At 37.5% G+C, this 14,198-nt stretch overlaps 1 protein-coding gene across 1 annotated transcript in view; it reads left to right on the forward strand.

The window, feature by feature from the left end:
• The first annotated feature begins 576 nt into the window (after window positions 1–576).
• LOC129766761 (uncharacterized) overlaps window positions 577–14,198 on the forward strand; it is a 107,457-nt gene continuing 93,835 nt past the window's right edge. The window contains exons 1-3 of the mRNA XM_055767358.1: window positions 577–681; window positions 6,783–6,962; window positions 12,211–12,430. Coding sequence (XP_055623333.1) covers window positions 670–681; window positions 6,783–6,962; window positions 12,211–12,430 — 412 coding nt within the window. The 5' untranslated portion in view covers window positions 577–669. The remainder of the gene's footprint in view (window positions 682–6,782; window positions 6,963–12,210; window positions 12,431–14,198) is intronic.

Below are 14,198 nucleotides of genomic sequence, written 5' to 3' on the forward strand. Positions count from 1 at the left end.
TTCCGATTCAACGATGGACACCAACGCATGGTCTTACTGATCTGATCAAAGTTCCACCTGTTAGATACCGAAAATTGATACCTAACCACTTCTTGCACAGCCACACTCAACAGGCGTTCAATTAAAAACCAGCAAACTACTTGTTTGCTATGCAAGCGATGAACTGTCACCAAACCGCACTAATCGTGGTCGTCGTTTTGGTTTCTGTTATTGTTTTTGCAATGATGGTCGGAAAAATATCAATTCCGACATGCGGTTGCTAGTCACACTCACCATCGCTCGCCATCGAAGGATCAGCTCACCGATGACAACCTTAGCTCCCAGGAGAGACAGTGTCACGGTTCGATCGCGAGAGTGAGCGATGAACATGAAGACACTTTTGCATCAGCTGGTTTTTGTTTTGCTTCCCTTAGGTTAGGGAAAAAACCCACTGAATTTTCGCTTTCTTTTGCGCCCCGCTAGTGGCGGTTTGTTCTCTTCGACCCAGAGAGACCTGGCGCTCACACCACGCGATTCCCAGGCCCTATCGATTCACCTATATAAAAGCGTGGAAATTTGATGGTTTAACCATCATTCAGTGCTAGTCCACAACGTAGTGCGGAGTGTTCTTTCTGAGTTCGTTAAATAATTTTTCCAGTGTGCCTTTTAAAAACAAAGTTTAGTGTGAAGATGGCTTTCAAGGTAATAATTACAAAGTTGCATCCAGTGTTTTTTGTGTTTTTACGAAGATTGCGAACTGTAGTTGGGATGGCTCGATCTACGAGAAGATGTTCAACATGGAACCTGGATCATTCGAAGAACATTAATCGAATAGTTCGATGTTTAGTTCGATGTTACATACCAGAAGTGAGAGTAGTTTATTGAACCAATATTCTCTGGTGGAATTCATCCTACTCAAGTGTTACAACAAATGTTACGAAGTTTTTCGATAGTTTAGAACAGAACAAAGCTTTGTAAATGTACTAGTGTATAGTGCAAATATGCTGAAGATTAATTAAGAACCAAACAAACGACTAGTGGCAGATTCGATGTTTGATAAGTTCGATTGTTTTGTAATATATCGGTTGGACTATCAGTGAAATATTCGACCTTTGTTTGAAAACATTATGGTTATCCAACAGATTGGATTTGTGATTCGGATTTTTGTGACAAAATAACGATGGGAACCAACAAATTGGACACCCGAGTTTCTATATAAATAAAGAAAACCGATCGAGCTCATAATTGAATTTTTGTGCACTTATCTACCTAGAATTTTTTGGTGTCACGTTGCATTCAGGAGACGAGCACGATATTTTGATATATTGATCACAAATACCTCATTTTCACCCATGCACTGCACTCTTACATACAACATTTCGATTCCTGTACCCGTTGTAGTTTTCAAATTCTTTACAAATTTTTAAATTTCCAGACATACTTCGTTTAATACGACGGAACGAAAATGAGGCGACCTCTAAAACAAAACTATCTTTATGAGGAAGTCATCTTAAGATCATTTTCGAACTCTTCAGACAAACAAAGGAGCAATGAACAGACACAAAATATCATCGGTCAATCTTTGCTCAGTAAACTTAGTAAATATAAATTGTTATTTGAAGCTCTTATGCTTTTTATATTTTTGTGCTGATTTTCAAAGCAAATCTCTAGATCCGTAATATAATGAACAAAACTATAAGACTTGAGCTTGGCGAACAATATTTAGAAAATTTCTTTACATGACTCGAAGTATACAATTTAGAGTAGCGCGGGGCAAAGGTGCGCACCTAACTGTTGTAGTGCAATAACTTTTGAAAGAGTAGCAAACTAGGTTCAGCCTGCTTATCCAAACATTTGAAAAGTTTTGAAATAATTACTTATCAATAAAAGCTGAGTTAGGGGAATCAGTAGATCAGTAAACTTTCTTTCCCTAGATGTTTTTCTAAACCTAGTTGATCAGAAACATTACAACGAAATGCAAGATGATTGAAGGTCAAATATTTCCAAGAATTTCATACTTTTAATTTTGAAGAATAACAGTTCCAGGACTTCATTTGAAGCAGAAAACAAAAAATGGGTGGGTTATATCTATGATATAACCGCAAGGTTGACCTGGGACACCCTTAGCTTAGCAATCATTCGTTTGTATTGATTAAATTCTTGATTGAATGAAACAGTTTCCAAATTCAATTGAATTCAATATATTTGCTTTGTGAGTAAAAAAATTGAACAAATACCATGTAAAGTCAATTCATTTATTGTGATAGATTGTTCTTCGTTACAAGTAAATTTAATGACAGACCTTTTACGTTTGGTATGATGACTAGGACAAAATATATGTACGGATGAATTATCAAGCGTTTGATGAACTAGACTAAGGTTGAATTCTTTCTAATATAGACAAAAAAAAATATCAAACGATTTTTTTATTTTACATTTTCCTCCTTCAAGTGTACGTACTTCTCGAACCTCGAATTTGCTTGAAACTGGAAAGTTCATTCGCTTCTAGTGTCTGCACGATTTTCTCAGGTTCCTATGTTTAGAAGATCGTGTTAGGACAGACATATCCCACTCTGCACAAAGGCAAGCGAGGACAAAAGTACTCGCAGTTTGCATTTATTTGCAGAGCCGATTTCCCCAGAAACCTTGGTGTTGAAGTCTGTTTTAGGGAAACACATTTCAGTAGGAACAAAAATACCCCCGACTTGCATGAATTTGAAATGCCGATTTCCTCCAGGCACCTTAGTTTAGAAGTCTCTGTTAGGGAACATTTTTCGATGAGAACAAAAGTGATCTCGGTGGCCAGTCATAATCGCCGTTTTTCGATATTAATCTTCCGGGGAACATTTCGCGCAATAATTTGGTCGTGGCAGCCGCTGTATGGCATGTAGCGCCGTCCTGCTGGAACCAGTAATTGTCCAATTCATTTTCACGAACAAATGGCAATAAAAAGATGCCTAACTCTTGCGAACGATGGCGACCTGATGTCGATGGAGTCTCTGCAACACTGGCTCGAACGGCATCAATATTCTCGTCGAAACGTCTTGGTCGTTGTCTGGACAGATGACTGGCATTACCAACACTACCAGACGATATAAATTTGGCATATAATCGACGTATAGTGTTGTCTCCAGGCGATGTTTTAACTTTATTTTTATTTTTCCACGCACGTTTAGTTAACACAATTGAGAAGTTATTTTGAATGTACAGCTGAACAATTTCAGCGCGTTGTTTAGGTGTGTATTGTTCCATGGTTAAAATTGTACTGAAATGACGCTTCCAACGCGGTATGACATTTGTTAATCTGACATCTCTGTCAAAAGTTATGGGGTTGCCAGATGCTTCCACTTTAAATGGCCCACCCTGTATGTAAAATTGTAGTTAAGCTTTTTTTTAATTTTTTTTACAATTATTAATTTTATTTTGATTGCAGTTCGGTTTTGAAAACATGCTAGTAATTGCTAATTTTTTTTTTTCATGGTTTTTGTACACCTCCTCCCTCCCTCCCGCTTGGTATACAAATGAAACAACACAAATTTCAGTATAACTCGAGAATTAATCAAGCAAACGAATCCAAATTTGGCATGTGGTGGTTTTAGGGTGCAATAGATGTTTCTATGTTGGATAGACACATCTCTCTTCCGCACTCCTATATCTTCTTCTTCTATCTACATAAATAAAAATGGATGGCTGAATGTGTTGATAAGAGCAAAACTCGAAGAAGGAATTATTCGATTTAGGGCTATCTTCATTCTATCATATTTTCAGTATCAAACATTTATTCGATGTAGCGGAAAAACATGTTATTTGCAAGTGATTGAAAAATCTTGAACGAGAATTGTGTCTGGAAATAATCTGCTATTATAATGACGAATTTTGGCAGAAGTCCTAGGAAATTTATATCAAAAGTAAATTGTAAAGGGTCAATTAGAAGATGAATCAATGAACAGTTCTGCGATTGAACCCATGATCGTAAGTAAGAAATCGTGAATGTTTGGAGGTATTGATAACAAAAAATAAATCTTGGGCGGGACGAAGTTTGCCGGGTCAGCTGGTTTATATATAAATATGTTGCGAGTTAAACATTAATAGTAATTTTTCAAAGGAAACATGAAATAATATTCAATTTAAAAAAACATGGAAAAGTGAATGTTAAAAAAACTTTTTCCCTGTAAAAGTGCCCATCTTCCTATATATTGACGACTTGCTGGAAATTGTAAGGGCTATTAATATATTTTTTTGAGAATTTAAAAAAAATATGTTTTTAAGAAAAATAAATTTTAATTTTTTAAATATTTTTTTCTTTGATTTTTTTTAAATATTAGTATTTTTCATGAAAATCTGAAAATTTTCTTTTCATTAAAATTTTGTAGATATTATAGTTTTTGATTTAAAATTTTTCGTAAAAAATCAACAAAAAAGTTCTAGCTCTTTTCAAAAAGTAGTCTAATTCATTTTTTAATATTTCAAGTATGCAAAGTTTCTTAAAAGACCCATGTCTTTACACCTACAACGTTTCACTAATATCTGAGATGGTGTTGCCAACGATCAGTCGAGTTAGCATGAAATTCCTCTGAAGAGCTAATCATAATAATTTTCTTGTGCTCCAACTTTAATTGAACCGTCAACCGAGATCAAAGCAAATCATGTAGCTAAGAGGTTCTAAAACTGGAGACTTGAAGTTGGATTGGATTTTTATGTAATCGTGGAAATTTCTTGAAACACTTCGCATCAGTTTTTGGATATTCTGTTGGTCATCCTAAAGCTTTTTTTTAGCTAGAATCGGGACGCTAGAAATCATCTCTATCTCCGGACTAAATAACTGTTTTCATAGTATTTTAAGGAAAAATGTTTTAAAAATCCGGTCTAGTTTTGATGAAATCGTGAACTTTCATTCGAATGCCATGGATCAGTTATTGAAAACTCCATTAGAGTGACCGACCAATGGCCATTATATTACACCAACCATTGATCCCTGTGACATCGAACATTTTTTAAGCTTTCGTTTCACAATTTTCCAATACTCCAATCAGCCTCGAACTTATTGGCGAAATTGTTGGCAATTGGGTGGATTAAGGTCTTAAGAGTGTGTTTCTAGCTAAAGTAGCAGCTAGCCAAAGCTTCACAGAATCCTTCTGTGCTTTTGTGTATTATAGCACGCGTTTTTCTTTTTTTTTTTATATCTGTATTATAGTGATTTTCAACACTTTTGGCTGGTTCGTCACTTTTTACTTCCAATTTTGGAAGAATGTTGGGAGTGAGAATTGAACTCGTGATCTTCAGCGTGAGAGGTATGGATGTTACCACTACGCCAGATCGGCTCCACGCGTTTTTCTATTCACTCTAACTAATAAAACTTCTAGCTCATAGTCTGATTTGTAATGAAAACCTTGGTTATTTGTGCGCAGCTGCGTACCGCTTGCCAGATTAGGAGGCAAACTTATCAGCAAAAACAAATTATAACTTACTGGGAACATCTCTTCGGTCCGTGGCCTTATCGAGCATTCGCCCTAGAAGCTGATTGGTATATTGCCCTGTCGGTATTTTGCCCATTGCCATGTTCGCCAAAAGCAAGGTGACAGAGGCTCAGAAAGAATGGATGGAGAAACAACAAAAGAAAGGGCTATTGTGTATAACCATCACTCCGTATATAAAACATAGTGAAAAGAGTTCAAACAATTTTAACATATGATTTAATATTTATCTCGATAATGAGATACAAAAAATAAAAATACATATAGAGTAGGGCGGGTTGGTCATAGGGTATGTTGGTCAGTGACGATATCTTGGAATCTGAGCGTCCAAAAAATTAGCGATCTATGGATGAATAATAGCGAATTGCTAAAAAAATATACGGAAAATATGTCTTTCTGACCTTTTGATTTGTTATGTATAAGAAAAAAATCATATAATAATCCAGGGTCTCTACACTACACCACGTTTTTGATGATTTCATCGTGGAATAAACATTTGAGATGGAACATATTAATATGAATTAAGAATTGCCATCCAATTCCGGGGTTCTATTGTATAATGCTAATAATTTTCATTAATGAACTCAGTACATGCCCAAGTCAAGATTATGTGTATTTTTCCTATCGGTTTCCGATTCGGCTTTGTGTTTTGGTGAAAGACCTCAAAACAGGTTCTGACCGATCGCCAATTGGTTTGTACAACTGTTTCACGTGCTTCAAGCAAGCATTCCACAATGTATACAATATTCAATGTTTCCGTTTCAATCCCCTTCAAAAAGCTTCAACAACGTTACATCTTCGGTTGCAGTTCCGATTATTACGGGCTCTTCACCATCACGCAACAACCATGCGTTAGAGTTGCATTTCCTCTTCACTTTGGCGAGAAGACGGCCTCATCATTATTCAAATGTGTAAAATCGCAAACAAGGTGCATAACAGGTGTACAATCTGCACTGCCTTCTGCAGGCTAGGTTTGGCTCCGGTCAGCGAACACAGTGGTGCAGTGTCCACTGACTCCATGCGGATCCAACACGAAAGCGAAAGTGGTTTGTGCGAAAGTAAACCCGGTCTGATGGTGGAACAAAACTGCGGTCATTTGCGAGATTTGTAGTGAATTCATTCGACAAATTAGTCGAATCGCTATTTTCATGCTCAATATAAAAATAAAACATGGCTATAAAAATACATATTTATTATACATTATACGTATTTTACGCAACCATTTTAGTAACGTTTCCGCAGTTGTCTTCCAATCTTCTGAAAACAACCCAATCTATGCTGAACGAATATCATGTGAACGAAATCACCACATTTTTTCTTGTATTTCAGTTTGTAGTGTTTGCATCCCTGTTGGCTTTCGCCGCTGCCTACCCCGGTGGATACGAAGATTACTACGGTGAGCAGGAGGTTGACCATCAGTACGGACAGGTCGCACGGGTTTCGATCGGAGACGCCGGTCATGGACATCACGAGTATGCCCACCACGAGGATGAACACGTTGACTACTATGTGAGTTCTAATGCTTTGTCGTTTTGTGGAATGTCAAATGACGAAGTGTGTGGAATTGATGAAAGTTCAAATGTAGTTTTCATATACAGGGTGTTAGAATCTTGAATAGGTTGGGTTAAAGGGTAAAAAAAACAAAATATAATTGGCTAAGGTTAGCCGGAACCTTACTCATGGCCAGTGAAAAGAAGGGTCTCGACATGTTCTTCAGTGGCCTTGGCGATCAGCTGTTTCTCCGTTTAGGCTACGAAATTATTGGAATAGATCCTCCATGACCTTCACACCTCCAGTGATATATTGGCATAATGGGCCGGAACCTTACCCATGGCTAGTGGAAAGAAGGATCTCGACATGTTCTTCAGTGGCCCTGTGGACCATGACACTGTGGGCCATTGAAATATCACCTTGGTATCGCTGAAATAACGATTTTGTATGGAATTACGGTTAGTAAAATAACCCACTTCACCTTCTTCTGGAATGGCGTTAACGTTCCCTTGTGGAACTTTTGCCGTTTCAACGTATACATTAATTAGCGTCATTTATTAATACCTATTTGAGATTTCTTAAGCCAAATAACACGCCTTGAATGTATTCCGAGGGGCAAGCTCTAGAATACGCTTAACCACAGTGCAAGTCGAAGGAAATTTCTCTGATGAAAAATTCCCCGGCCAGAGTGGGAATCGAACCCGAACACCCGGCATGATAATGTGAGATGCTAACCACTCAGCCACTTCACCATCTACATCACCCTTATTTCTACACATTGTCTATATGTCTAATTTGTTTGATAGAACGAGTTTGTTTTTTTTTCCAAAATATACATTTTTATCAAGGCTCATATGGCGTTAGCCTGACGGGGCCGGAGTTCAATATTTTGACAGTTTTTCTTATTATCTATGTTAGTAATATGTAACCGATTACTCGCGGTCGGCTCGAGGTTAGTATTACAAGTGTTCTCGTAATTGGGATGTTGCTGTCTCCAATGCTCTGTACGTGTGCCCGACACGGGATACTTCCTATTGGGATGCAGCTGACCATTAATCAGCAACGCCCCCCTAGTATGTACCCCATATCTAGCGTGATGCGTCTTCTCGACTCGAGGAATCCATGATAGAATGGTCACTAGGATAGAACGAGTTATTGCACACAAAAAATTGTGTGCAATAACTCGTTCTATCCTAGTGACCATTCTATCATGTATGCTACACAAAAGTGTAGCATACAACATTCTCGGGAACCAAGCTGAAACCTTTGGATTCGTTCGCAAAACATACCTTTTTTATTCATAAAAGTGCTCATTCGTTTTACTATTTCCACTGTTGAGGTCTCAGGCGATAAAAATGCTGGATAAATTTGCCGTCCAATGTTATATATTATCTAATGTTATATATTATAACGTATATCGTAAGAACGATTCTGCGTAATATGCATATAGAAATCAATGACGTCAAAAGTTGTAGCTTGTGATCGGGCAATATTTTGAATGATACATTTGTAACAAATACAATTACAAATAAAATGTCAAATTTAGTGGTATTGTGCCGTTCGTCATGCTCGTCATGTTCGTTTGACGTTCAACTCGTACCGAGGTACTGACAACGTATAAATCTGGCATAAGTTCTCGTTTTTTTTTTATGAAAATGCAAATTTGTTGTAAAAAAATGGTTTCAAATGAATCATTCAAAATGTTGTCCATCACTAGCTACCACTTTTTTCATCTTTCTGGCAGCGCTCGAATATCGTTACCGAGCGTTGTCATTCAATAGAATCACTTTCTTGTGCTTCTTCTCTTATTGTGGCCGTTTTGGGCGCAGTTCTCGGCTTAACCGCATGAATTGAATTTGGTACCGATACTGATCTTCATCAAACAATGCCTCCAATTCAGTGTCTTCGATGGTGTTAGGTCTTTCTTAACTGCCGTCAATCGGTCGGTCGCTTACAGCAGTATCTGCGTATACTTTTGGGAGTTCGCGATGCGCTTCAGTCACTGTTTTTTTCAAATGACATCAACCCTTTTTGGAAATAAAGGTTATTTGGCACAAAATCAGACGTATTCATAAAACCAAAAGTAGGGTAAATGGGAGGAATTTGGACCCCCTAAGGAAATCGCCTAATATTTCCAAACCAATACGATCTAATTAAAAATGTCACATTGTATACTAAGTTACACTTGTTTTCTCTCAATCAATAATGTTTAATCATTATATCAAGCCTCAAATTACCAAATATATCATAAAATAAAACAGATGATTCTTGGACATTAAAATTTGATGCTGGGTGATTTGAATCAGCATGTGTTTCATTGGAAAAAAAAATTATATTTATGTAAAGTATTTTGGGATAATATTATCATCAGTAACAGTGTTCTAGGATCGATACCAGGTGTCTTGGCCAGATTCTATCCGTTTTATCCGTCTTCGGTTATGTCCCTGAAATTACCTATGCGTCTTTTTACCATTCCCTACTTCACAATTCATATCAATCTAAAATATTTTATATATTTCCTATATTGCGGATTGTAACGTCAATCGAATCGTCACTGATAGGACAAGCAAGCTGCGGGGCCTGTCATACTCGAGCGAGAAAATAGAAAAAAATATCACCATGGGTAGGTTAACAGCAGTAATGGTAATGTCATTACCGCAGGTCTGAGACCGCGGCGTACCTTTTTCTAAAATATTCAAAAGCAAAAACATTCAACAAATTTCCTGACATAATTCTACGTCAACTATTAGAATTCAAAGCAAACCATTTATTGCTTTATTTTTCTTAGGAACATTTCTAACAAATTAACGAACCATGGTCCATCTATCGAAATGAATGAGAATCGGTACAAAATGATTCAAGTTCCAAAATAACTTGCAAACAGGAATCTTGATATTTTCAGATGTTTTCGGATTTTTTAGATGATTTTATGTCAAAATCACATCTATTGAGAACTGCGTCTTTCAGAAATGATGCCAGTCAGACGGGGCCCTTTTCAATGGAATAGAAATAGCAAATGCAGCGTCCCTTCTACGGACAGTGTGAATAGAGAAAGTATCGCAATTTAAGCTCCACCCGTTTTAAATATATTGTATATATACAAGCTTTTCGCAATTTCACAACATTTCATTGCCCTTAGGCGTCGTGCACAATTTCGTGTAGTTGTCTATATTGGTCTTTTTCAAGGCTAGACGTGAATGAACTGAGAAATTTAAGAGCCTTTTAATTCATCATTATTTATCAATGCTTAATGCTGATGTTAGACACAGCGGTTTTGCTCGATACAAAGGAAGTACGGGATGGTGCAATTTTGTTTGATGGAAGTACTGTGTCGATTTTCATGCCGACTGATAGAAGGTGCTTCTGTATTTTTTGCACTACATAATTTTTGCATCTGTACTGGGATGCAAGCATTAAATTTCGAAAACGAGAACGTTACGTTTGGAGTGCAAGGATTTGAGCGCTGAAATCTCCTTCCCGACTGAACGAAGTGGTATGACAATCACTTTCAAAAGATGAAAGGAAAACTATTGAAATTACAAAAATCTATAAATACGCTTAAAGGTTCATCGTGGTCAAGACGTTCGATAACGTTCGTGGTTAGCGGTGGTAGGGAAACAAATATGTAATCGCCTCGTCCAGCATGAGAAGAATACTCGCGCTGCATACTGAGTGCGCTAAGTGCATTGACAATAAGGACACAAATCTCGTGTATTGTTCTCGCCATCTTGAACTGCTTCTACAAGACCACGTAAACCCATCGGTACTTTTCAGGGCCACCAAATCTTTCGACTAAAGAGTTATTTTGGAAAACCGATTCGCTTTTGACTATTTCGGATATTATTTAAAAATAATATCAGAAGTAATGAAAAGTGAATATTTTTTTATTAGTGTAATGATGATAATGTTTTGAATTATATAGATTTTCTCAGACTCAGACAAATTTTCTTAGTTCATTCACTTCTAGTATAAAAATTGACCAATTTGGAAAACTAAACTTAACATTTGGTCTCGAGAAAGCCTTTTTGCTTTGCTTTGTTGCCATCTGGTCGCTAGCAGGACGACTGATAGATCGTGAATGTCTTATTGGTTGCCTTTTTCGAACGATCAATTTATTTTCGTGAATTTAAGTAATATCTCCGAGTTCAAAGTGGCGTCAAAGTGCAGCGCATTTCTAGTCGATTACGAAGAAGGTATTTTTCAGCGGTGACAGTTGCGTTATTCGGTAGGGAACTGAAGGAGAAAATTTGTTCCGCAACGGTTTCTGTCGCCACCCCATCACACACCCGATTCGGTTGGGTTTTTCTGATCCTGTTTTGAAACGTTGTATTTGGGAGTCATGGAAATGTAATTTTGCCAAGAAATATTAAAAAAAACTACAGTGAGATATTAAAAAAATTAACAGTACATGTTAATTTTGAGAGTTAATTTGAAAATCAGTACATACAAATTGGTATTTTATTGCTTCGCGAAATGTTCGTGCCCTCCACTCAGTGAAAGCATTTACTAATTAGCCCTTGTCAGTGCAACAAAATATTTGTGCAGAAGAGTTTCTTTCTTGTATTTATAATTTCGTAGTTCTACGTTAAAAAATGCAGTCCGTGTCCACCCTTTTATATACATTTTTTATCTTTTCTATCTTAAACTAACTCGTGTTTGTGGCTGTACTATGAGTTGCTCAGACTGAACGTAACACTTAAGGTCATTCGAACAAATTAGATGATGCAGTACGTCTTGGGTGGCAAACATTTCCAAAGAAGTGCGAACATGGTTAGACAAATGTTCAACTTTAAGGAGGCGATCTGGCGTAGTGGTAACATCCATGCCTCTCACGCTAAAGGTCACGAGTTCAATTCTCACTCCCGACATTCTTCCAAAATTGGAAGTAAAAAGTGACAAACCAGCCAAATGAGTTGAAAATCACTATAATATAGATAAAAAAAACAAGTTCAACTTTAGAACCGGCATCGTTCCGTTTATATGGTATCGCCAATTTGCTTGTTGTAGAAAGTTGTAAAAAATAAAAATACTCTCATTCAAATACTGCGAACATTTTTTTTCTAATAAATACACTACCTCGATCTTTTTCGGGCGGCAACTTAATGAGGACCCCAGGTATCTTAGTGCAGATAAATTTATTATAAAATACAAAATAAACATCATGAAACATCAATATTCCCCGATTCGATAGTGAATAAACATCCAAAGAAGATTTCATTACCATGCCACAATCTAACAAAAGTTTTCGCCATGTTCCACCCACCAGGCCCCGCCAAAGTATGCCTTCAAATACGGAGTGAACGACTTCCACACCGGTGACGTCAAGAGCCAACACGAAACCCGCGATGGAGATGTTGTTAAGGGCCAGTACTCTCTGGTGGAACCGGACGGCTCGGTGCGTACCGTCGACTACACCGCCGATAAACACAGCGGATTCAACGCCGTCGTCCACAAGACTGCCCCTGTGGCCCACCACGGGGATCATTACTGAGTGAGCGCACAAGCACTCTTCCAGAACCCGACCTAGCTAGTATCGCTTAGTGTGTAGACAGTAGTGTTTGAATTCTGCCTTTCCATACCAAAAATGAATTTTTGAAGTGTTCTTCTCTGAACTTCACCGCCACCGGATAATATTCACGCTACCATCGATCCATCGATTTGGTCGAAGGCTTAACGCCATCTCAACCGTTCATCGTCTCCGAACCCTGTCCCAGCATCATTTTCGAACAGGGTTTGATGATCTACGTTCGTTATTTTGAACTGTGATACATCCTTGTTACTTGTTATGCTGTTGTTGTTTTTTTTCCTACTCATTCTATTACAATTCCACTTGGAGCTATGTTTTGTACTTGTACCAACAAGGCGCTAAGGTGGATATGATCAATATCGAACAAAAAAGCTGCTTAACGAACGAAAATATCGAATACATCTCGACCGGGGAAAGTTGGCAAGCGTGACGTTGGCCCCATACTTGTAGAAGCTCGTAGAAGGTCCGAAGGAGCATGACCAAAAACACATTCAATGTAAATAGCTAATTATAGGTATCTTATCGAACGAGTGTATCTTGAAAAGGGGTGTAAATACAAGAGCGACAAGTTTTCCGACACGAATTACCACCATCTTCCCCTGCTCCATAACAACTTCTCAACGTGTGTATAAAAAAAGATAGGCGCCAGGTTAAGTATGTGTATAATTGAAATTTCCTCAATCGCCTCAAACATCACCTGGCTTTGGGATCCCGCTAATACAGCTGGCGACGAGGAGATAAGAAACAGTACCTGAGAAGCTGGTTTTTGCTGAACCAGATGAGATTGAAAAAACAGGAAACTTCAAGCGGAACTCCAGCGTGATTTGATGCGAGTTTATGCCAATCGTGTGCCAGTTAGATCGCTTAGCCTGGGGAGTGTGTGATGCAATGTTTCCCTCCTGACAGGTAGCCAGTCAGTTGCCGTAATTTGTGGAATAGTCAGATAAGTAGGGGCTGAAAATCTTATTCTGTGACGGGTGTCAGTGGCAATCATATTATTTTCCTTTCTCTCATTACTCATAACACCTTAATTCATTTATCTAATAAGTAACAAAACCGACACAGAAACTTGTTACATTGTATTTATGTTGATAATTGTGTAGCTATTTTATGGATAATGATCTATGAGACATCAAGTTAATCACACGTACTCTCTCATTAATTAGTAGTGTAATATATTGTCGTTAGCGTGAAATGAGCTTTTGTTGCGGAATAAGAACGAAGATGGAACGAAAGGAATGAAGTGTTGTAAAAACGATGGTTTAATAAAATGTGAATAAGATGTAAAGCAAAAGCTGTTTGTTTTTCTGTACTGCCTCATTAAATGGTTATACCAAGCTTTATTTAATTCATTCTGTTTAGTTTTCTAATTTGTTTGGGTATGGATGTTCAAGCGCAAGGTTGCATTGAGAAGATGATTATTTGATCAGTCACATCGATCAGTTGGAGTTTGATGTATCTTGCGCCGCGTCGAGGAAGATTGAAAAAGGAATTGTATTGCTAAGTGATTTTTCATTTTTCAGGAATCGTGTTTTTTCGAAGATATTTAAAATAAAATTACAAAATTACATCTCAAATAAAATTACATTTGATATAAGTGATCGAAAGCAATTTTGCCGAATTGCAAAATCGACTAAAAGACTAAAGTTTTTCAGATCACCCTAATTTTTTTTTTATAATGATGGTCCCACCTCATTCCCCTACAAAGATTTGAGCTGGACGAGTTA

Source organism: Toxorhynchites rutilus, chromosome 2 (genome assembly GCF_029784135.1).
Source record: "Toxorhynchites rutilus septentrionalis strain SRP chromosome 2, ASM2978413v1, whole genome shotgun sequence".
Lineage (NCBI taxonomy): Eukaryota > Metazoa > Arthropoda > Insecta > Diptera > Culicidae > Toxorhynchites > Toxorhynchites rutilus.